Below are 24,669 nucleotides of genomic sequence, written 5' to 3' on the forward strand. Positions count from 1 at the left end.
TTAATCTTGGCCGGAAAGCACCTACTGTTGGAAGGCAATTCTGCTTCTGCTTCCTGGGCACTGATGCTTACACAGAGAGAAGCAGAGGTAGAAGCCACAATGTCCGATGGTGGGAAAGGGATTACAGAGTGGAGTTTAGAGGCGCTCTGAGGTGTGGTTTGCAAGGCCAGTTCCTGTGGAGGACTCTAGTACTTGTCAAAATCATTTCTGGAATTAGTGAGGCTGGTCTAGGAGCATGGCTAGGCTTTGGGTCTAGATGGGTTTGGGCCTGGACCTGACTTGCCTCTCACTCACCAGCTGTGAGGTGTTGCCCCACTTTCCCTCTCTGAGAGAGCTTCAGTTTCCCCCACCCAAAAGTGGGAGAATGGTGGTCCACGCCTCATGAGGCTGTTGTAGCCATCAATCAAATGATGCACATAAAGGGCTGGGAACAGGAGAGTACCTCTCCCCACCTCCACATCTCTCCATCTGGAGAAGCCATCACCTGTTGTTTTGAAAGGGACACTTTTGACATCTGCCAACAGCAGGTTGGCCACTAGAGCATCTTGCCCACACTGACTGACATGACCCCGGCTTTGTCTCAGACAGGAGAGTATGCCAGGCTGCAGGCATCGGAGGCTGGCACCTGGTGTGTGGACCCTGCATCAGGAGAAGAGTTGCTGCCCGGCTCAAACAGCAGTGCCCAGTGTGAGTGGCAGCCCCTCCTGGCATGGCTTCTCACCTCTTCTGTGGGGCACTGAGTGTGGAGTCCAAAGAGCTGGCTTCGTGTCCCAGCTCTACTGCTTCCATAGCTGTGGGGGCACAGCTGCTGACCTCACTATGCCTCAGTTTTCTTATCTATGAAATAGGGGCAATATTCCCCCATCTCTGCAGTTTCTTGGGAGAAGCAAACATGGGAGGGAGTAGGCTGTGCTTTGTGTCTGAGAAGTGCAAACCAGCATTGATCCCCATCAAAGGGGGCCCTAGGGCTTTGGAGGGCTGGCCGGATGTGTGGCCCTGCCATCTGGTTTCTGCAGTGAAGCCCAGGTGATGTCCCCAAAGGGCAATGTGCAGATGTCCCTCTTCTGCCTAAACACCATAAATACTCCCATCATCCTCGGGGCCGTGCTCGAGCTCCCTGGAATGGCTCGAGGGCCCTGTGCATCTGGCGCTGGTGTGTCTTCTTCGGCTTCTCTGTCTTCTCCATCAGTTGTGCTTCAGGGTGCAGTTGTGATAAATTCTGGTCAGACTTTGGAAAAAGGAAGACGCTTTCTTCCACCTGGGCCTTCACGCGTTCTGGCTGTGCCACCTGCAATATGTCCATCTATCCCCTCCCCACCTGACAAATTCTTGCTCAGACCACACATCTGTCCCTCCAGGAAGCTTCTGCTGGCCTCTGTCTTCCTCCGTAGGCTCCTACACTGCACTATTGTTGCCTTTATTTCACAGAACTGTACCTGCTCACGTACTCGTTAACTCTCCTTTAAGACTCTAAGCTGCTTTAGGGCAGGCAGCGGAGGGGAGAGAGTACAGGGCTGAGCCAGGTCTAGTGTTTGCCTTGTTGTCATTCAACCTCCTGGTGGGGAGGCAGCCACAGACCCCGGAAGGCCCTGCAGGCAGGTGGGCTGAGGGTGGCCATGGGTGGTGAGGAGGGTGATTGGGCATCTGAGCAGGGAGTGGGCACCGAGTCCCCAGCCCATCTGGCTTGTCTCTGTGTCAGGCTCAAGCCTCTGCAACGTGCTCAAGAGTGGAGTCCTCTCCAGGAGAGTCAGTGCAGGCTATGTCCCAGCCTGCAGGGCAGAGGATGGGGGCTTTTCCCCAGTGCAATGTGACCAGGCCCAGGACAGCTGCTGGTGTGTCATGGACAGCGGAGAAGAGGTGCCTGGGACGCGCGTGGCCGGGAGCCAGCCTGCCTGTGAGAGTAAGTCATGACTCCCTGGGGGAATGACGAGGCCTGCATATCTGTTCTTTGATCCAGACTGGGTGAAGTTCTAGAGAAGCTGGGAAGGCAGGGGCGGGAGGGGAGGCAGGAAGTGCAGGAAGGATGTAGTTGTGGTTGAGTCACTTCGTGTGGAAACTTACATCTACTTCCTGAAGACACTCCTGCTGGGAACTGAAGTCAGAAAGAGCCTGGGCAGGGAACCCCCGGAACTGGCACCTCGAGAAGCTTGGGGGCTGTCCTGCCCGGAAGTTTTGGGTCCTATTCTCTGTGTCTTCAGATGGGGAGAAGGACTGTGGTTGCAGGGTCTCAGTGTGATGGTTCCATCCTCACTGGGGCACTTCAGGAATTTGTGGAGATGTTAACTTGTTTATTTTTATTTCAAGTTTTAAAAATTTAGTGAATGTCAAATATTGAAATATACATCACATCAATATATAGAATATTGAACTATATTGTTAAATATTAAAATATATTATTATCGATTTTTAACCTTTTATTTCTCCAATCTGCTCAAGTCACAGTTATTTTTAAATTTATTTGAGTAGGTGGGTTAGACTATCTGTGAATTTCTTCTCAGGGCAGGAAATGGAGACATTACAAAATACTTATTACAAATTGGAGTGGTGGGTCTGGCAGAGTTGCAAAATACTGTGCTAAATGATTCTGAGTTTGCCACAATTGCCTTTCTTTTGATGTTCTTATTCTTTCCTTATTTTTATTTTCTAATCTCTAAGCAACATTTTGGAACTGCAGGGAAATTTAATTAGGTCTAGCGATACTTCTGGTTGATATTTGTAAAGAGATTGGAGGAGCCTCAGAAGCAGGGGTGGGAGGGAAGAGTACCCCCACTCTCTTTGCGGGGGCTGCTTTCCAGTTTTGTCCGTACTCCCTCCTGCCCTGAACCTGTGCTCTGCCCAAGGCTCTTACCACACACGGTTTACCCCAAGTCCTGTTTTGCTCCCCTCTGCATGGGGCCCTGCTTCATCCACATCTTGACACTAAGCTGCTATCACTATGCAGGATACACAGTAGGTGCTCCATGGATATGTATGCGTTTAACTGCCTGCCCTGTGCTTCTGAAATAGGGAGAGAAGTGAAGGGTCCACCTTAAGTCAGACACAATCAACATTCAACTTCCAGGTCATCTAGGAGTGGTCTGCACTGAGACCCACGACACAGACCGGTGTGGCCTCCTCCAGGAACAGGTCTGGAGCACAGTTCCTTTAGCGCTTAGGAAGACTCTATGTGGCTTGGCCATGTAGGACTCCATGATATAGTTCCTGTGTACAGATTACCTGTTCAAAGGTGCTTTTCACATCCCTTATCCCATTTTTGCCTTCCAACAATGCGGGTAAATAGATAGAGCTCTCCTATCTCCCCATGTTTCAGATGGCAAAACTGAGGCTCAGAGAGCTCATGAACATGTCCAAAGTCACACAGTTAGCAGGTGGAGCAGTCAGGATTTAACCCGGAGTCCTGCTGATGAAACCCTGTGCTGTACAGCTGTAAGGGCTTTAGAAGAAAACAGGAGGAAGACTCTAGAAGGTCAGTTAGTGGCCTTCTTGAATGAAGAAAGAAAAAAGATAAATATGTCCAAAGGAAGAGCTTTGGCCTTCTCTCCTCATAAGGGAGCAGTTCTTCATTGGCTGAGTTGTTTTTAAGACTGGGGAGCTAACATTTGTAAAGGCTTCATCGTGGGTTTGATGGTTGGGTAGGTGCTCACTTGCTCTTCTGACGCCACCGGCCTTTAGGATTGGGCTGGAAGTCTAGGAAGATTCCTAATTCTTGCCGGGCCTGGCAGGCCACTCCTGCCCCATGCAGGTGCAGATGGAATGGGTGGTGGTGGGAACAGCCAGCACTGGCCTCTTCCGATTCCACAGCAGGGCAAGGGAGTTTGGGAAAAGCTGAGAGATTTAATATAGACAGTAATCTGGGACATTGCCCAGGTTTCCTGAGAGTCTTAAAGTGACCAGGCTCCTGGTCATGTGATTAGGAACCAAGAAACACCATACATTTAAACACAGGAGAGTGGAATAGTCCTGGGGTCCTGGAGTTGAGGCCAGAGGCTGGCCATGCTCAGTGCACCAGGAGGATGGCGTTAACATGAGATGCCCAAACCTCTTCCTGCTGACTCACTACAGACTGTGATGGAGAGGCAGGGGGCAGACAGACAGGCTTGAATGGCAGCTCTGCCACTCACTTGCCAGGTGACCTTGGGCTGGTCCCCTAACCTCTCTGGATGTCAGTGTCTCAATCTGTGAAATGAGAAAGGAGAATAGTAGCTATTTGAGTCATTATCAGCACTAATTAAGACAATCTCTGTAAACTGTTGAGCACTAGAATTACTAATACACTTAATACATATTATTACTATTTTTGCCGATATTACTTAGGGGCTGGACTTGCACAGATACCAAGTCGCCTCTCTCTGCATCCAATGTCATATTCATGGAAAATCCTGCCTCCAGTGGGCATTAGCCTGGTAGCTCAAAGCACAACACTTCCCGGTGTTGGGCTTTGGGTGGCAAAGTTAAGCTCTCTAGGCTTCAGGAGCCTCATCTGCGGGACGTGGCTGATAACAGTCCAGCCCCACAGAGTTGCTGTGAAGATGGAGTCAACGCCCGGCAGGCCTTTGGGCAGTCCTGGCATACAGAAGACAGGCAGTGCTCGCAAGCTCTTGTAAGATGGCAGGTGTGAGCGAGCAGGTCTGGCTTCTAGTCCAATCACCAACACATATCCCCAGGCGAGCCACTTAGCTCCCTTGAGCCTCTGTTTTCTTCATCTCTGAAGTAGCAATAAGAATCCCCGTGGTATAATTTTGGAAGGATGTCATGAAATTAAAGATGTAAAGTGTACTCTCTGGGTTGGGCCCACTGTGGATATTCAGTTAATTTTAGTTTCTGCACTTCTTCCTTCTCTCCTTAGCCACTCCTCCCTGGCCGTGGGGGCCAGCGGGGTTGTTCCATAGCCAGGGAGTCACTTCATTTCAGTGACATGCGGAATAAGGCTATGGGAAAACAGGTCTGCTGGGGAGGGTAGGTGCCCTGGCAAGAGAAACGTCAGTGTCCTAGGTGATGTTTGTGGCCCCAGGAGGAAAACGCCTTTCTAGCAGAATCAGATCACTCACTGGCCCACTTCCAAAAGGCAAGGGAGGGTAAAAAACACAAAAACAAAAACAGAATAACCACAGGTGCAGACCATTCCTGTGGGATAAGAGGGGAAACCTGTATTCACTGAAATGGGAAGGATGCTTACACACTCATTGACACCCCACTTCTTACCTATGTACACACATGCATCTAGCACACTGGTGGAGGACGTGGATTCTGGAGCAAAAATAATGGGATTCAAATCCTGATTTTTCTGTTTACTAGCTGCCTGACCACAGAAGAGGCTTTCGCCCTCTGTGTGCCTCAGTATTGGTGTCCGTATAGGGATAATGGGACCTATCTCATAGGGTTGTGGGGAACATTATATGAACTGATACTAGCAAAGCTCTTAATGGTGTACCTGGCACATACTACACATCCCATAGTAGTTTTTAAATAAATACTCCTACTAGGAGGTAGGCATTATTGCCATCTTCACCATTTTATGGGTGAGGAAACTGTCACAGAGACACTAATTAATTTGCTCTAGGACCCTGAACTAGTGAATATTGGGGCCAGGATTCATAGCCTGCAGGCTGGTCCAGAGCTCATAGGTGAACTCTTGCCATCCCACTTACACTTGGGACTTGGTAAAAGACAACTCAAGAAGCCTACTGCAAATCACAGTGCAAAATCTTGGCTAGGGACCATTGCCCTTATCACAAAAAAGCCCAAGTTTGGTTCTGGAGATCAAAATAGGTCATTCTTCCTCTTTGAAGTCCCGAATACCCTCATATTCCTTACAGATTGCAGATGCTAAGGCATATACTGGTCAAAAGACTGTGCCTGAGTCTGATAATGAACTAAATCTCTAATGGTGTGAAATTGTCATGATGAGTGTGTTTGCTCTTTAATTTACTCATTTTCCCATTTACTTAACTCATATTCATTGAGCTGTGTCTGGGGCAGCTGTGTGCCTTGGCCTGGGTGAACAGAGGAGAGGTGCCCTCTTTTTCCCTGTGGACTCAACCCAGTGGGGTGACCAGCGTGCCACTGATTAGAGGTTCTAACAATTGACAAAAGGAAGGTCTGTACCCGGTGGCCTGGGAATTCAAAAAAAAAAGAAGACCTAAGTCTGCCTGGGAGAACCATGACAGTGGTAGAAACAGAACATGTTGAGTTGACATTTGAGGGTCAAAAAGGAATCTTCCAGACAGGAGCAGGCAGAAGGAAGGCTTGGAGATGTGTTCAGGGAGTAATAGATATTCCTGGAGGCATTGGGGAGCTGGAGGAGATGAGAGTGAAGAGGAAGGCAGGCTCAGCCTGCACAGGAGGAAGTTGAGAGCTGATATTTGGCTCTGGCATAATTTCTCTGCCAGCAGCAGGGGACTGAGTGGGACGTGGGAGCAGAAAGGCAGGTGGAGGTGAGGCCTAAATGCAGAAACCTGGCAAAGAGCATTTGCTGGCAGTTCAGGCAGAAAATGAAGGATGTCTAAATGAGGGAGGTGGCGGTGGGAATGAAGAGACGTGGAGCAGGTGTGAATGGTGACCAAGGCAGAGGAGAAGAACCCTGCAGGAAGGCTAGCGGGCGGCTGGCTTGGGACGGCTGGGTGGCTGGTGGTACAGATCCTTTTGCCTGGGGCACTGAGGCAGGGGCGGCAGATACTAAGTTCAGGCCTGGACGGTGGGCTTTGAGGTGAAGAGACCAGGTGGTAATTAATTGGCGTTAGAAATGAGAAGAAGCTCGAGTGCTTGAGCTGGACGTGAAGCTACATGAGGCGTTCATGCTTAGGTGTCTGTTAAAACTGAGAGCAGACGGGCTCATCCAAGTAGAGGGCAGGGCAGAGAGGAAGGGGAGCAGGCCCAGGCCAGGCCCTGAGAGCTTGACAGGTCCAGGGAAGGGGAGAGGAGGAGGGCCCACTGTGAGTGAGAAGGAGATGCCCACAAACAGGCGTGCTCAGTCCTCCCGAGGCTGGGCAGGTGCCCACCACGGCTCCACTTTCCTTCTAGGCCCGCGGTGTCCGCTGCCGTTCAACGCGTCGGAGGTGGTTGGTGGAACAATCCTGTGTGAGACAACCTCGGGCCCCACAGGGGCTGCCATCCAGCAGTGCCAATTGCTGTGCCGCCAGGGCTCCCGGAGTGGGTTTCTACCGGGGCCATTGATATGCAGCCTGGAGAGCAGACGCTGGGAGTCACAGCCACCTCAGCCCCGGGCCTGCCAACGTGAGTGGTCTCAGAGTGTCTATCCTGCACCCCGCTCCCTCTCAGGGCTAGGGCTGGGACTGAGATGTGGAGGCATGGCTGCTCCATTTCCCCACCCAAATGTAGCATGTTCATGGTACGCCAGGTGGCACCAAGAGATGAGAGAGAATCCCATGGAGCATTTTCTTCTAGAAGGAGCAGATGTCCTTCACAGACCCCTGGAGTTAGGCTTTCTTTGTCTCTTCTCTGGAACCATCTGCTCCTTGAGAGAACTGCCATCCTTCCAACTTTCTTGGGATGTCTTGGATTCAGGAAAAATACTGGGCAGGTCAAGGCTCCAACAGCTGGATAGGTGACTCACATGCTTAGCAGCTCTGCCATGCTCAGAGCTGCTCTCCCCGCCTCTGAGTGACGCTGCCCCATCAGCCTCTCCCCAAGACTACCTGGACTTCCAGGGCTAATGCTTGGCTTTGCAGGAGGCCCTGGACTCTGCTCCAGGTAGGGCATCAGTCCTGATTGCTGGAACTTGTGTAAGTTTCGGCCCTCTTTCCCAGTGCTCTGACCAGAGCTCCTTTTGCCTTGTTACACACTGAACCCACTCTGGGACCTGGCACTTGGTCCACCCATTGCAGTGGGAAGGGAATCTGGGAGAGCGACCAAGATCCTGGGACTGTCACAAGGCTCTGGGTGGATGCCAGAGTGTCAAGGAGAGCATTTGTTGCAAAGCACTCTGGGTTATAGAGGGTCCCCATCCAGAAAATTCAAAATGTGATTTGGATAAATAATGGCCTGTCACTTTGACTATGCTGAAATCAAGACCAGGATGGTCACAAATGACCCTAGAGCAAAGGACTTTGGGGAAAAGAGGCACAAACCTTGAGCTCCTGAAGTTCAATACAGGATGCTGTGCATAATTGTTCAGGTTGTGCACTGAACAACCTTAGAGAATACCATTCATTCCTATCATCTATGATGTCTATTCTTAACCTGAAAAACCATACAAAGTGGCCCTGTCTGTATGCAAGATGTCATGGAAGATTTTCCAAGGAGAATGTCCAGGACCCCAAAATGTAAAGCACCCTGGTTTGGAGGATGAGGCAGGACTGAGCTTTCTGTAAGGATGCTCAGTTAATTTCAGAGACAAGCTGCTATGCTGGGAAGTACTTAGACTCAGAATGACAATGCAAAATGGCAGTGCTTGTGTGTTTCGAGCTAAATGAGGAAGGGTTATTTTTGCAGAGGAAAACCCAAACAAAGAAAATAACTCCACAGGCCTGTTACCTCTGTCTGCTGACCTCTGGTGCTTCCTTGCAGGGCCCCAGCTGTGGCAGACCATCCAGACCCAAGGGCACTTTCAGCTCCAGCTCCCTCCGGGCAAGATGTGTAGTGTTGACTACGCGGGTTTGCTGCAGGCTTTCCAGGTTTTCATATTGGATGAGCTGACGGCCCGCGGCTTCTGCCAGATCCAGGTACGTGCCTGGCCTTCCCCACAGTGAGGACTTGGACTGAACTCAGGGTTACTGTGTCAGAAAACCTGAGGGCTCACATTAACCTGAGGGTTTGAGTTCAACCCTCACTATTTTATCAATGTGCAAATTGATACCCAGAAATGGGAAGTAGTTTGGCCAAGGTTAATTACATAGCAGCAGAGGCAGAATGCATACGCATCTCATCATTGGCCATTCTTTCTACATAAAGATGTCAGTTACTGAGCACTTAATATGGGCATCCTTTGGTATAAATTAGCTAATGTAATTCTCATAGGGACTTTATTATTATTGCTATTGTGCATATGAGGAAAATGAAGACCAGAGAGCTGACAGACTTATTCCAGAGTCATACAACCAGGAGAAGGTAGGGCCATTCTGGCTGACTTGATCACAGAGCTGTGATCACCTTGTAGCACCTCCACCACCCATAGAGAAAGAGCTTGGGAACATGGGGCAGGAAGGCTAAAACCTCACAATGTACTCTGCACCCCACAGTGTTAGATGTGTTTCTTAACAAAACCGAGTGGAGGCATTATGGATCCTCCCCAGAAGAAGAATATTGTATGCCACCTGGAAAGGCATCCTACCATATAAAATAGAGTTTTTCAGCTGTGTAATATATAAGGGCTTTGGTTATTTGAAGTCACAAGTGTTTAAAGAAGGAATCTTTAAAGGTTGCTCAGTCAAATAAATCATTTTTTCTGCTCAAAGTTTGCTAAATCATCAGAGCAACTCATTTTTGGGACCTCATGTTAAGAATTTTGGAGAACATTAGGGTTGAGTGTCATGTAAATTATTTAAAAAAATAAAAAAAGAATTTTGGAGAACACACTTTTTATAAAACAATATACAGAGATTACTGATGTTAAAACAAACAGAGGCATGAATAGACTTTGTCCTTTTATTCAAGGAAATACACTCACAACAGTGTCAGTGATACCTATTAATTATTGGGTGTCGTATTTGTGGTGCCATGCTAGAAGCTCTACATTCCTTATCTGTAATCATCACAGCACCCTGCTTGGTGGGTATCAGTAGCCTTCAATTTACAAGTGAATTAACTAAAGACATAAGGTGAGTTGTCCAAGATTCCTTATCCCTTAATAAGCCCAGGTCTATCTAGACCAAATTAATTCATTCATTTATTCATTCACTCATTCATTCATTCTTACATTTAACAAATATTTGAGTGCCTATTACAGGCTAGGCATGTATTTAGGCACTGAGGATTATTGATGGTAAATAAAGCCAATACTAGTTAAAGTGGTCAGGACAGATTTTAATCAGGAATATATTATTGCAGTGGGGAAAAGAGTTCATCATGAACTGAACTCAACTTCAGTTTGTGCAGAGGTGACTGGGCATTTTAAAAGGAGAATGAGGGAATGGGGGTGGTAAACAGGGGTTCAGTAGCATCAGGAAAACAAAAAAATTAAAAAAAAAACAGGAAAGGGAGTTAATCCATGTAAAACCCATCCGGGTTTGCTAACTGGTGCTATTGCAGCCTCCCACAGAGGCTGGAGACAGGGGCCCCATCTTCAAATGTTTGCTGGAACTAACAGTGAATTCTGTTGGCAGCCTTGAGTTTTCTAGACAGGCACTTTAAGAGGGGCTAGGGTCTTCCCAGGGGTCCGGCCTTGAGCTGTTAGAAACAATGTTAGTGCTTGTTCAAGTCTTTTGAGGTCAAGGCTGAGGTCTAGTAAGAGGGCTCAGAGGAGCCTGGCTAGAGTTTGGTTCATGACAGTCTTCAGGATGCAGCAGTTAACGAGATCACCTCTTTGCTCTTTGGGGAGATGACACTAAACAAGTACCTGTCAGGTAAAGGTAAGAGCTAAGAAGGGAAATAAAGCAGGTCAGGCCTTGCTTGAGAGGGAAGATGGTGAGGTGAGAAGGGTTTTACATAGAAAGGTCAGGGAGAGGCCTCCAAGAGGTGCTATTAGAAGGGACGGGAGTGAGGTAAGGCTGAGGGCCTGTGAGTTCTGGGGGAGAGGAACCCCTGCAGAGGAAATAGAAGGTCAGGGTTTCTGTGATGGACACATACTTAGTGTGAGCCATAAAATTGAGGGAACCAGTATAAGTGAGCAGAGCAAAAGAGGGAACTGCAAATTGGGGTTTGACAGACATTTTTGAAGAGATATTGAGCATGTTGAAAATGGCTCAAGGCCTTGTTGGCTGTGGCTAGGATGGTGAGTTTTATTCTGCATGTGATGGGACATCACTGAAGTTGAGAAAGTGACAGGATGATGGGAGTTTTACAGTTTTCTTCAGCTGCTGTGTAGAGGGCAGGCTTTGAGGGGTTCAAGGTAGGAGCAGGGGTCCTCACTGCAGCCTGGGGCCAGGTGGCAGTGCAGAACATGAGAAGCAGCAGGAATCTTGACATATTGGGACCACAGAGCCTACAAGACTGGGTAGTAGTTGATGTATCATGGGAAGATGGAAGTGTTGAGGATGACTAAGGTTTCGGATGCAAGGAATGGCTGAAGACGTGTTTTGAACATGGGGAAATTAAATCCCATGCAGAAAGGAGTAAAATGTTCTGGAATCCAGGGGACTAGAGAGCTGAGGACCATGCTGAAGACAGAGATACGGTCAGGGGGAAGCTGGGCAGGGACCTAGTCCTAATGGCTTCCTAAACAAGGTGTCAGGGTATGACCATGAGACAGAGAGCTTCTAAGGTCAGAGCTTCTAAGAAGGGAGTCTTATTCTTCAGAAGGAGGAGGTGATACATAGACTTTCAAGTCAGATGGATCTGGCTCCAAACCTTGGCTCCAGCACTCCTACCAGTGTGACCTGGGCCTTTCCCAGGCTTGGTAAGCCTCAATCATCTGTGAAATGGGGTTAGGAGAACCCGCCTTGGAGGGTCAGGTTAAGTGAGATAACATACAGATCCAAAGCTTTTTCTCTTTACCCTCTGCTGAGAGCTAAGGAGGTTCTGAGGTTAGTGGAGTTTTGAATCCTGGCTCTACCACCTACTGGCTGTGGGATCCAAGGCAGTTTCTCAGCCTCTCAGAGGCAAACTCTCCATTTGTAATGTGGGGTAATGAGAGTCCCGACTCCATAGACTTGTTTTGGAGATTAAACTAGCTAATATGTTTAAAGCACTTCACACAGGGCCTGATGAATAACACATGTTCAAAAATTGTGCCACAGTGCCTTCTGAGAATACTAAGCCCCTGGCACACAGCAGGATCTCATTAAATGACAACTATATGAACACCCACATCCATGTTCTCACCTTCACCAGGGGTGTGGCACTGGGTATGGCATGTAGTAAGGTCTGGGTGCCAGGGCCATTGGGATGGATGGCATGCTAACATTCAGGCTTCATATGCATTTGACCCCTGGGGCTGGCTTTCAGGGCACTGTCTGCATTCTGAAGAAGGTAGTTGAGGCCTTTTGTGGTGAAGGCTGAGGGCCAGGGCCACATCAACTCTGAATTACTCATTGGTGACAGAGTTCACTTTCCTTCTAGAACCCTCCATTCACTCTCTAGGCACCCAAGCTTTTGATAAACTGACTTCCCCTTGGGCTTTACATAAACTCTCTTGGAATGTTACCTTTTGCCATCATCTGAATGCTTGTGTCCCCCTGAAATTCATATCCAAACCATAATCCCCAACATGATAGTATTAGGGGACTTTGTGTTAGGTCATGAGGGTGCAGCCCTCATGAATGGGGTTAGTGTCCTTATAAAAGAGACCCCAGAGAGATCCTTGCCCCTTCCACCATGGACACAGTGAGAAGACAGACACTTATGAAGAGAACCTTCACCATGCATGGCTGGCATCTTGATCTTGGACTTCCCAGCCTCCAGAACTATGAGAAATAAAGTTCTGTTGTTTATAAGACATGCAGTCTGTGGTATTTCATAATATTCATCCAAATGTGCTAAGACACCCTTTGAAAGGGGCTGATATGAAGAGGGAGAGATGAAGCTTGTGTTCAACCCTGGACCAAAGCCTGGCACTATCCTTGGACTAACAGGCCTCACAACCGTCTGCCTTTCTTCCCAACTCTGAGGAACCTGCAGTACATCACTCACAGAAATTCAGTGGGCACAACTCAGCCACACTTAGGCTGGGAGGAGAGACCAGGCTGCATAGCCAACATTGAGGAGCTGATGGATGCTATAGGGGTTCGGAGATGTCCTGCTGAATATATGTATGGTGAAGACATTTGCAGAGTTGGCTAAAGTTGTTTCACCAGTGAAATATGGCGACTGGGCTTTTGATGCATGGAGCCCTGCTCTTCCTCCACTTACACTTCGGTACACCACATGACCAGGGCAAGTTATTTAACTTCTCTGAACCCTGTTTTCCTCAGGTGTGGAAAAGGGGGTCACTATTCCTTGACCCCCTGAAGTAGGGTTGGTGGAGGATTGAAGGAAGTAACATAAGCCAAGTTCTGGTTCCTGGTGTGGACCCAACAAAACTAGCTTTCTACTCTGTGTTCTTGAGCTGAAAGTGTCTGTCTTCTTGTAGGTGAAGACTTTTGGCACCCCGGTTTCCATTCCTGTCTGCAACAACTCCTCTGTGCAGGTGGGTTGTCTGACCAGGGAGCGTTTAGGAGTGAATGTTACATGGAAATCACAGCTTGAGGACATCCCAGTGGCTTCTCTTCCTGACTTACATGACATTGGTATGTTTTTCTGTGGTAGTACCTAGAATAAGCTATGCAGCCTCTCTGAGTCTCAGTTTTCTCATCTGCCAAATGGAGCTAGCGAAGAAGCCCATGATGTCTTCTTGTGAAGATTATGAGGAGAGCTAATTATTTAAAAATACATAATAATCAATAGACGTCTTGCCAATCGTTTACTAGAGTTAAATAATGTCAACAAAGAGCCTGGTTCTGTGTCGTGAACATCTGCTAATACTTCTCTTGATTTTCTGCATGCAGAGAGGTGAAACAGAATGTGTGAAGAGGACAGCAGGGTGCGCTGGGGAAGTCTTTATTGGTTTTTAACTTATGTCTCATCCTCTTCCAATTGTAAAACATTTCAGACCACTTACACTGTTTAAAACAGCTCCATTTTTATGGAGCTAAAGAAAGAGAAGATGTTTCTCAGTTATTTTTTTCAATTATTTATGTTGGTTGCAACATAAAAGCCTCATGATATGGATGAGTCAACAGAGGAGAGAGAGAAGAAGAATGGATTTTATGATACCTACTGTGGGCATGTGCCATGTTCAGCTCTGAGCTTTCTGGTAGGGTAGGAAAGAGCCCGTACATTTCTGACCAGAGAATGGGAGGCAGCTCCATTCTCTCTTCCACTGTCCAGTGGCCAAACATCCAGGGGCAGGACTGGCTGGAGTTTGCCCTCTGTTCTATGAGGAAGAACTTCTGGAAAACATTGCCAGGAAGGAGACTGCATCTCTGTCATTCACTAGTTCTCAGGATAACAATCCTCTAAATAATAATTCAGAAGAATTATGAATTCTCCAGGAGCCCCAGCATTGTGAATTAGGGGTCCCCTTCCATCTTTCTCCAAAGAGAGCCTGGATAATGTGGGTATGTTTGGAGCTGCAAAAACATGAGATGTTTATTGCTTGTTTCAATGGTGAGGCAGCGAGACTGTGATTGGAGACCATGGGCTGGCTCTACAGTAGCCTGTTACAGCCGAAATGTTTGCTGTGTGCAAGGATCTGCCCCAGCTCCTGGCACGGCGCTCGCCTGCTTTCTTCCTAGGAACTACTTATCATTTGACAACTGGAGGCCTCTCGGTGTTTAGCTAAACACTGAGGCAGAAGGCCCTGTTGCCTCTTCAAGTCCTTGCTTTCTTTTTGAGTGGCCACTTCACACACATTCTCTCCTAGGACCCTCACCAACTGCAAAGAGAGCCATTCCCAAGCCATTTTTCAGATGGGAAAACTGAGGCTCAGAGGTGTTCAATGCCTCATTGAGGGTTGAGGTGGATGAGTATCTGAATCTTGAACCTTAGGCTAGTGACTGAAGACCTGATCTCCTATATTAATATGGGTTGCATTGGTGCCACAGAAATGGCAAAAGCTGGGAAATCTGGGTTGGAGTCCCTACTTGTGCTTCTGATTCCTGGGTGACCTTGAGCCAGTCCATCCCCTTCTCTGGGCCTCAGTTCCTCCCTCTGTAAAATGAGACACCACATGATGCCTATGTCTCATTCCAGTCTGGATATTCTAGGCATCTCTGCCCTGCTTGATCCTCCCTGGCCCTAGCAGAGTACAGTGGGGCTGACCTCTACCTTATCCTGTGTCTTACAGAGACAGCCTTGGTGGGCAAGGATCTCCTTGGGCGCTTCACAGATCTGATCCAGAGTGGCTCATTCCAGCTTCATCTGGATTCCAAGACGTTCCCAGCGGACACCACCATCCGCTTCCTCCAAGGGGACCACTTTGGCACCTCTCCCAGGACATGGTTTGGGTGTTCGGAAGGATTCTACCAAGTCTTGACAAGTGAGGCCAGTCAGGACGGACTGGGATGCGGTAGGTCCACTCTCTCCCTGGATATCTCCTGTGGAGCCGTGTGAGGCTTTAGGAAAGGCCACCTCAGCACTGGAGAGAGGCTACTCTGGACATCCAGGGCTGAGAATCATCCATTTAGTTAATGAGCAAAAGTTTTCAATCATCCACTGTGCATGGGTGTATAGTCTCCATCTGCTAGGCGGCATGGCAGAAGGAGGGGCCCCATATTTGCAGTGATTCTTTCTGTTAGTTATTGATAAGCTTGGACCCTGAGCCTGGGTTGCCCTGTCATTGTGATGAAGGCTAATGTCCATTTGTATCCTGGGCACACATTTCTCAGTCTGGTTGTGGCAGTGTTACTCACCACAATTTCCAAATATTCATTCAGCAGCCCAGGGCTTTAAAACTCAGGGAAAATGGTTCCTGATTGAGGTTCACTTGGGTTGCTCTTGCCTCACCTGTGAGTAGTTTGGGGGCCATTTTTAATGGGAAAGTGATGCAGATTCCTTTGATGGAAGTTGCATTAGTTTCCTGTTGCTACCATAGTAAATAATCAAAAATTTTGTGGCAGAAAACAATACAGATGTATTATCTTACAGTTCTATAGGTTTGGATTACAATGCGGGCGTCACTGGGCTAAAACAGAGCTGTTGGCAGGGCCTGCACCCCTCCTGGAGGCCCCTGGGGAAATCTGTTTCCTCACCTTTTCCACTTTCTTGAGGTTGTCCACATTTCTTGGCTGGTGGCTTCCTTTCTTGCTCACCAAACCAGCAACGTTTCAGCTCTCTGACCCCTCTTCCCTGGTCACATCTCCTCTGACTTTCTTTGACCTCCAAGGACCTTAGAACTACACACAGCTGCATGATTCAGCATACTCCCTTATTTTGAGGTCAGCCAATTAGCGACCTCAATTCCATCTGCACTGGTAATTTCCCTTTGCCATGTAACCTAACATAGTCACAGATTCTGAGGACTGGGACATGGATATCTTTGGGGGGACCTTTGTCATGTCTACCACTGAAGATTCAAAGGTCTCCTGATGAGAAGCCTTCCTCCTGTGTGGGATGAGATAGAAAGACATTTTTATGGAGCTAAAGAAAGAGGAGATGTTTCTCAGTTATTTTTTTTGATTATTTATGTTGGTCGCAACATAAAAGCCAAATGGCCTTTCCTTTTCTGAAATCTGTGCCAAACTGTAAACTCCACATTGGATTTAAGATGCAGCTAAATCCTAACACAGAAAACAGAAAGACAACCACTTCCCACTAGCATTTATGGAGAATTCTGCAGTTCAAATGCACCTGCACAAACATTTAACTCTCACAATAGCCCCTGGTGGCAGGTCCTTTCCTCATTTGACAAAGAAGCTGGGGTTCAGATTAAATGAGATTGGGCATCTGTCATACCTGGGGTGGGGCTGACACACAGGAGGGACTCTAGCTCACCTAACTGATTAAGAGAGGGCGAGTAAGCCCAGGTCCTCTGGGACCAGAGCCTGTGATCTTTCTTTCTATTCCATCAGAGCTGCCCAAACCAAGGGGACAAGAAGCAGAAGCAGGAGTGGATGGTGCCACCCCAGGGTGGGTGAAATAGGGTTGCAGAGAGGGAGAGTCACATAGAGAGCACCTGCCCCATGTTCACAGACTTTATCGTGAAGAGCCCTTGGCTTCATGCCAGATGCTGAACTAGCAGGGGTGTACTTGTGTGTGTGGTGTGTGTATATGAGTGTGTGAGTGTGTATGTGTATTGGTGTATGTGTGTATGTGTGTATGTGTGTGAGCACATATGCATGCACGTATATGTGTGTGGTGTGTATATATGTGTCCGATGTACATATGCATATGTGTGAGTGTGTTTGTGTTTTTGTCTGTATGCATGTATGTGATGTGTCTATGTGTGTATGCACATGTGTATGTTGTGTGTGTGCATGTTGGGAGCAGGGGCTGCAGGAGCCTGCTTTTTATAGCTGCCCCAGGTGATGTACCACGTGGGTCTGGAAGCAGCCCCAGGAGGCTCCTTGGCCTCAGGGGTGCCCTCTGCAGCCAGAGAAGGAGGTAAAGGGAAGGCAGAGAACCTGTGTTTACTCTGTGCCTTCAAGGAAGTTCTGTCTCCTCTGAGTGTCTTCCTTTCCATCCCCCACAACACACAGGTAAAATAAAGGGGCTGGCCTAGAAACTTGGTTTCAAGGTTCCTTCTAGGAAGCTCAATTATTAGTTCCTGTCAACAAGAAGATGGGAGGGGCTGCTCAGCTCAACTTTGCCTGAAGGGGAAAGAGGAGGGCCTGGGAATCAGCAGCTGGTGTCAGGGCACGGGGCTTCCGAGGGCCCCTGTGGGAGCCACAGGATGGGGCGCAGGGAAGAGACTGCATGGGAGACCTTGCCCAGGACACGCCTGGGCTGGAACAGGACTCAGCAAACCTTTCCTGTAAAGGGCCAGATGGTGATGTTTTAGGCATTGGGGGCCATATGGTCTCTGTCTCAGTGACTCAACTCAGCCATTGTGGGGAGAAACATATGGCTGTGTTCTAATAAAACTTTATTTACCAAAACAGAAGGTGAGCTGAATTTGGCTCATGGGCTGTGGTTTGCCAGTCTTGCTCTAGATAAACCTACACTCTATCTTCCAGCTGCTGCAGCCTTTAACTGACTCACAAAGACTTGTCAATCACACCACATAGCCCCATCCTCTTACTCCAAAGGGTTGGAAAGATCCAGAATGGAAGTCTCAAAAGCAGTACCAAAAGCCCAGAATTTTCTTCAGCATCAGTTCTAGTACCTGTCCCTTATGGAGTTTTTGATATTTGTGTGGCCTTACTAACATTTTACTGTCCAGAGACTCAGCTGTTATTAATTCCGTCTTATGCACAAGGAATCGAGGGGCCTATAGTGCTACACAGCTTCAGGAAACTGCTCTGTGAAGTCAGGTGGACCTGGGTTCGAGTCCTAGCTCCAACACTTTCTCATTGTAGATCCTGGAGAAAGTCCATTATTCTCACTAGACATCTTCTGAAAAATAGGGATAATAATACTTATTGCATGGGGTAATACCTATTGTTGTTTAGATAGCATGAAATAACGCAGAGCACAGCACTTAGTAAACGCTTGGCAAATGGTTTGTTGTGAAAATTGGTGGTGCTGAGGTCTAAATCCAACTCTGTCTGCCTCCAAGTTCTTTGTTCTGTCCTCTGCATCACACGTCTCCCTTCTCAACAAGGAGGTTATTGGTGAAATCACACCTCTCATTCTTGTATCTATTCTTATTGGCACTTTTCCCTTGAAAACACATCTGGGACATGGCCTTGATGTTACAAGGCGGAGCACTGTCCTGTGGCAATAAAGCAGGCTTCTCTGTGTCATCCTGGAGGAGGGCTAATCAGGATGGCCCTCTCGGAGGGCAGTGACTCAGAGGTCCAGTAGGAAAGTCCATCGCTCATGACTCATGTAGGCATAGCAGCCTTGATCCAGGGAACTGGTGACGGCCAGGGAGCAGAAACCTTATCTGCAGCCCTGATGGAGTCAGTTTTGTTCACCCTCTTGCCTCAAGGCCAGCCATATGGCTTCTCCTTGAAATTACCTGCTGGCAGCCTTCATAGCAGATTAGTTTATGAAGGAGAATAACTGAGAAATTGTCTATATTTTTTGTATTTCATTCTGGATGATATTAACTTTCACTCATTCACTATAATTTCTTCTAATAGAGCTGGTTCCCTATGGATTTTTTTTTTTCCTGAACCAATTATGCCTGCCTGCCTGTCTGCCTTCCTTCCTTCCTTCTTTCCCTCCCTCCCTCCTTTCTTCCTTCCTTCCCTCCTTCCCTCCTTCCTTCCTTCTTTCCTTCCTTCCCTTACTTCCTTTTCTTCTTCTTTCCTGTCATCCATCCAAACTTTCAAAATATTATATGCCATGTTACACACTCAGGGAGGCAAAAAACAAAGCTCCACTCTCAAAGCACTCACAGCCTGGCTAGGGAGAGGTGAGTATTCAGCTGGACCATCCTGTGAAGAAGCCTGTTACATCACAGCCAGGGTGGTCAGGGCAGGTGTGCTGGGGTAGGAAATGCTGGCAGAAGTCTTGAAAGGTGAGGAGGAATCGTTGCTCAGACAAGAGCAGACAGAAGGTAGTGCATGTTTGTGCACATATATGTGTGTGTGTGTGTGTGTGTATACCTGTGCTGAGGGTGCTAAAGTGAAGAAGAACATTCCAGAAAGATTGGTATAAATGCAGGGAGTCAAGAAGTTGCTGACTCTTTGGAAACAGTGCTCATAATTTGTATGGCTGGGGAATGGGGTGTGTGGGGAACGTGACAGGAAGTGGGGCCAGAGAGACAGGGACAGGCCAGGAGAGGCCTCGGAGCACAGCAAGGGGAGTGGGCTGGAGATGGGACCATGGAAGAATTTTAAGCTGGAGAGAGAGAGGACCAGGTGTGGGCTTGAGCCACCTTCCGAAGGGGTGAAGGACATTTACGGTTCCTCACAGATGTCTTTCTTCAGCAGAAATGCGGCTGTTACTGTTGGGGGGTTTGTGGACAAGGGTTGGCAGGAGGGGTGGCCTGACCCTAATGCTCTATGAGACTCTCAAACTCAAATAACTGTCTTTATTTTATCAGGCTGGTGTAAAAGTAATTACGGTTTTTGCAATTTTTTTTTTAATTGCAAAAACTACAATTACTTTTGCACCAGCTTAATATGAAGGAGGGGGCTGAGGCTAAAGGATTTTTCCAGTGATTTTGTGTCCGGAATTGGTGGGTTCTTGGTCTCACTGACTTCAAGAATGAAGCCGTGGACCCTCGCGGTTGAGTGTTACAGCTCTTAAGTGGCGCGTCTGGAGTTTGTTCCTTCTGATGTTCGAATGTGTTTGGAGTTTCTTCCTTCTGGTGGGTTCGTGGTCTCGCTGGCTCAGGAGTGAAGCTGCAGACCTTTGCGGTGAGTGTTATAGTTCTTAAGGCGGCACGTCTGGAGTTGTTCGTTCCTTCCGGTAGGCTCGTGGTCTCGCTGGCTTCAGGAGTGAAGCTGCAGACCTTCGCGGTGAGTGTTTCAGCTCATAAAAGCAGTGTGGACCCAAAGAGCGAAAGAACAAAGCTTCCGCAGTGTGGAAGGGGACCCAAGAGGGTTGCCACTGCTGGCTCAGGCAGCCTGCTTTAATTCTCTTATCTGGCCCCACGCACGTCCTGCTGATTGGTAGAGCCGAGTGGTCTGTTCTGACAGGGCACTGATTGGTGCGTTTACCATCCCTGAGCTAGACATGAAAGTTCTCCACATCCCCACCGGACTCGGGAGCCCAGCTGGCCTCACCCAGTGGATCCTGCACCAGGGCTGCAGGTGGAGCTGCCCGCCAGTCCCGCGCCGTGCGCTCGCACTCCTCAGCCCTTGGGTGGTTGATGGGACTGGGCGCTGTGGAGCAGGGAGTGGGGCTTGTCGGGGAGGCTCGGGCCGCACAGGAGCCCATGGAGGGGGTGGGAGGCTCAGGCATGGCGGGCCGCAGGTCCCGAGCCCTGCCCCGCGGGAAGGCAGCTAAGGTCCGGTGAGAAATCCAGCGCAGTGCCGGTGGGTTGGTACTGCTGGGGGACCCAGTACACCCTCCGCAGCCGCCGGCCTGGGTGCTAAGTCCCTTATTGCCCGGGGCCGGCAGGGCTGGCCGGCTGCTCCGAGTGCAGGGCCCGCCAAGCCCACGCCCACCCGGAACTCCAGCCGGCCCGCAAGCGCCGCAGGCAGCCCCGGTTCCCGCTCGCGCCTCTCCCTCCACACCTCCCTGCAAGCTGAGGGAGCCGGCTCTGGCCTTGGCCAGCCCAGAAAGTGTCTCCCACAGTGCAGTGGTGGGCTGAAGGGCTCCTCAAGTGCCGCCAAAGTGGGAGCCCAGGCAGAGGAGGCACAGAGAGCGACCGAGGGCTGTGAGGACTGCCAGCATGCTGTCACCTCTCAATTTCGAGGGATTTAACTGAGGGTCAGCACCTATTGGTGGCAGTGGACCCAATGGTCTTGAGAGAGCCCCTTCTCCCTAGGGAAGGTTGACAGTAAGGCAGCCGTGGTCTCATTCTGACTTAGAAACGTGCTCTTTTGGGTGGAAAAGACTTGACGTCAGAGACGGAGAGAACCGGTGGGAGGAAACAGCGTGTGCATTCCCTGAGCACAGACAAGAGTCTGGGACCTGTGGGGTTTACAGCGGAAGTTAAGTTCTAGCTCTCTCATTTCTGCTAGTTGCCCGCACCTAGGCTTTTGGAGGCTGGGCAATGCAGGCTGGCTGAAAGGCTTTTGTTTTCCTTCAGCGGTGAATTTGGAGGCCACGTGAAAAAAGGCCACAGTTCTGGGGTTGAAATGCTAGAGATAATCATCACCAACTTGACTCATAGAAGTAATGAAACTCCACTCTCGGAGGGAGGATATTAATTGCTCTGGACAGACCAAAAAACACAGCGTTCAGTTTCCAAGATGTGGCTCGAGTTTCTAATTTACTCAGAAATGCCAACTACACACGCAGACCAGAGATAGTAGTTGCTAAATCAACAATGGCTCCATATCAGCACGTCCCACTCATTGGTACTGACTTCTCTGCCAGAGGGAAGTGGATGGATTGGTGGAAGGAACAAAGACTTTGGTTTGGAGATGAATGAACGGGGCTCAAATCTCACCTCTGACACCCCACTGCTTGGCCAAACTTAACCTTGAACCTCAGTTCTCTCTAGTCTTATATGGAGATGATAACTTCCTCATAGGGTTGCAAGAAAAATAGATTAAAATATCTGCACTGTGCTTGGCATATTCTGTAATTTTAATTTCCTACTGCCCTTTGCTGAAAAGCATATGAGGAAGTCATGCATGGATGTCTGAGGCTCAGCTTTCTCAACTGTGAAATGGGGATAAAATAGACTTTCCATGGGAGTAATGTATTAATGTACGTAACAGGGTGATTGACTAAGTGCTGCCAGTAGTGGGTGGGATTTTAGCTTCCACCTTTTACTGGGTAAAAGCTCACTTCTTCTGGAAGTTATTTGGCAAACTCTCAAGAACACAACTCTGAACCAAGAAACAAAGTAAAACAACCCCTCTCTTTATTTTACCTATGTTTGAAATCCCTGTCTGACCCTCTCATCTTCTACAAGCATGTCACTTCCTGGACAGCAAGAAGCTCACCTGACTTCTTCACAGCTGCTTCCCTGCTTCTTAGAGTCTGACACACAGTAGGTTCTCAGTGGACATTTGTTAAATGAATGAGCTCTTGAACTGGTTTGAAGGTTTTCTTTACCCTGTGTGTTCTGGGATTGTAACTGTGAAGCATGTGTCTTGATTTTTAACATCATTTCTCTGTTTGTTTTTTTCTAGTTAAGTGTCCTGAAGGAAGCTATTCCCAAGATGAGGAATGCATTCCTTGCCCTGTTGGATTCTACCAAGAACAGGCAGGGAGCTTGGCCTGTGTCCCATGTCCTGTGGGCAGAATGACCATTTCTGTTGGAGCTTTCAGCCAGACTCACTGTAAGTTCTGTGGGGTGCTTCTTTGAAAGAGAAGCCCCACAATGAAATGGAACACAGCAGGGTTTCCCAATCTCTGCACTATTGACATTTTGGGACAGATAATTCTTTGTGCAGGGTTGGCCTGTGCTTGGTAGGATATTTAGTAGCATCAGTAGCTCTCAGATGCCAGTATCACCCCTCCCTAAGTTGTGACAGCCAAACATGTCTCCAGACATTGCCAAATGTCTCTTGGGTGGAAATGGCAGGGAGAGCAAAATTGCCTACCTGTGAGAACTATTGGGTACACAACATAATAATCAAAGGGGCCGCCATCTTTGAATACTTATTCACTGCCAGGCTCTGGGCCAGGCATTTTACCTGTGTTGCCTCATTCAATGCTCCCAATACCTCTTCTAATATTAGTAGCCCAACTTTTACAGGTAAGAAAGCTAAGACTCCAAGAAAAGAAAGTTAGTCAAAGTCACTCAGCTAATGAATGATGTAACTGGTCTTTGATCTTGGTTTTATCTGATTCTGAAACTTCTGATTTTTGTAAGTCAACCTTATCAGATTGAAAAGTGGGAGATATTTTCCACCTATAGTCATTACTGCTATGTAGCTCATCTTCCTTTTCTGCTGCGTGAATTTGCCAGGACTGTATGTACGTGTGGCCTTCCCATATGTCACGTGATTTCACTCGACCTACTTACTTAATAGTCCCCTGGGTATTGTTGGGTTTTTTTTTCCTAGCAAGGACCCATAACTTGCCTTGTTGTGCATCTCTTCTTGTTAGTCTGAAACTGTGTCAATGTGAAGGAAACTGTTGTGCTTACAATCTAAATAATTTCTAGAATTTTTAAAACAAGTCATCAGAAAAGATCAAGATACTTTCTTTGCTCAGGGCAGTTTCCTGGTCAGGAAAGCAGTAATAATAGAACAGTAATTCCAATAAAATAAAAGTAAAAGGAATTTTATAGGCTGAGAGTCTAGCATTCTTCCTGGAGAATAAACTCTTCACTGGGAAAATAGAGTGTCCTTGACATCTGGGCATCACCCTCAGTTTGTACACAGTCACTTGGGTACTTGTAGTGTGAGATGACTTGAAGTGCTATCAAAATACCAGAGAAGCACTTTCTTTTTTTTTTTTTTTTTTTTTTTTTTGAGATGGAGTCTCGCTGTATCGCCCAGGCTGGAGTGCAGTGGCGCAATCTCGGCTCACTGCAAGCTCCGCCTCCCGGGTTCACGCCATTCTCCTGCCTCAGCCTCTCCGAGTAGCTGGGACTACAGGCGCCCGCCACCACGCCCGGCTAATTTTTTGTATTTTTAGTAGAGACGGGGTTTCACCGTGGTCTCGATCTCCTGACCTCGTGATCTGCCCGCCTCGGCCTCCCAAAGTGCTGGGATTACAAGCGTGAGCCACCACGCCAGGCCAGAGAAGCACTTTCTTAAAAGAAGGTTAATGTAGTGTGCTGAGCCTTGTTTACGGAGGGGATATAACAGAAATGGCAGGGAATAGAGGACACAGGTTGAGGCTTGCACCAGCCAGACCAGGTTTGATCACCACTCTGCTTTCTTACTGGCACTGTGACCTAGGCCAAGCTACCTTCCTCTTCTGAACGTCAGCTCCCTCATGTATCGGATGGAGCCAATGATAACTCACTCACAGGGTGGTAATAAAGGGTGTCTTAGGTCAGGCTGCTATTGCAAATTACCACATACTGGGTTGCCTAAACAACACATTTATTTCACACAGTTCTACAGGCTGGAAGTCTGAGGTCAGGGTGCCCATATGATTGGGTTCTTGTTGAAGGCTGTCTTCCTGTTTATGTCCTCACGTAGCCTTTGCTTAGTACATACACAGAGAAAGAGAAAAATCTCCTATCCTTCTCTTTCTAATAAGGGCATTAACCACATCATGGGGGCTGCACCCTCATGGCCTCAGCTAAACCTAGTTACTTTCCAAAGGCCTCACCTCCAAATACCATCACACTGGGGATTAGAGCTTCCATATATAAGTTTGGTAGGGGAGGGACATAAACAATCCGTCAGTAGCAAAGTGGAATCAAAATGTTTAGCATAAACAATA

General features: G+C 48.1%; 1 protein-coding gene across 1 annotated transcript in view; it reads left to right on the forward strand.

Annotated features, from left to right (window-relative positions):
- TG (thyroglobulin) overlaps positions 1-24,669 on the forward strand; it is a 275,016-nt gene that overhangs the window by 32,724 nt on the left and 217,623 nt on the right. The window contains exons 15-21 of the mRNA XM_055287302.1: positions 585-687; positions 1,700-1,900; positions 7,021-7,233; positions 8,527-8,681; positions 13,184-13,340; positions 14,939-15,160; positions 22,455-22,604. Coding sequence (XP_055143277.1) covers positions 585-687; positions 1,700-1,900; positions 7,021-7,233; positions 8,527-8,681; positions 13,184-13,340; positions 14,939-15,160; positions 22,455-22,604 — 1,201 coding nt within the window. The remainder of the gene's footprint in view (positions 1-584; positions 688-1,699; positions 1,901-7,020; positions 7,234-8,526; positions 8,682-13,183; positions 13,341-14,938; positions 15,161-22,454; positions 22,605-24,669) is intronic.

Source organism: Symphalangus syndactylus, chromosome 7 (assembly GCF_028878055.3).
Source record: "Symphalangus syndactylus isolate Jambi chromosome 7, NHGRI_mSymSyn1-v2.1_pri, whole genome shotgun sequence".
Taxonomy (NCBI): Eukaryota; Metazoa; Chordata; class Mammalia; order Primates; family Hylobatidae; genus Symphalangus; species Symphalangus syndactylus.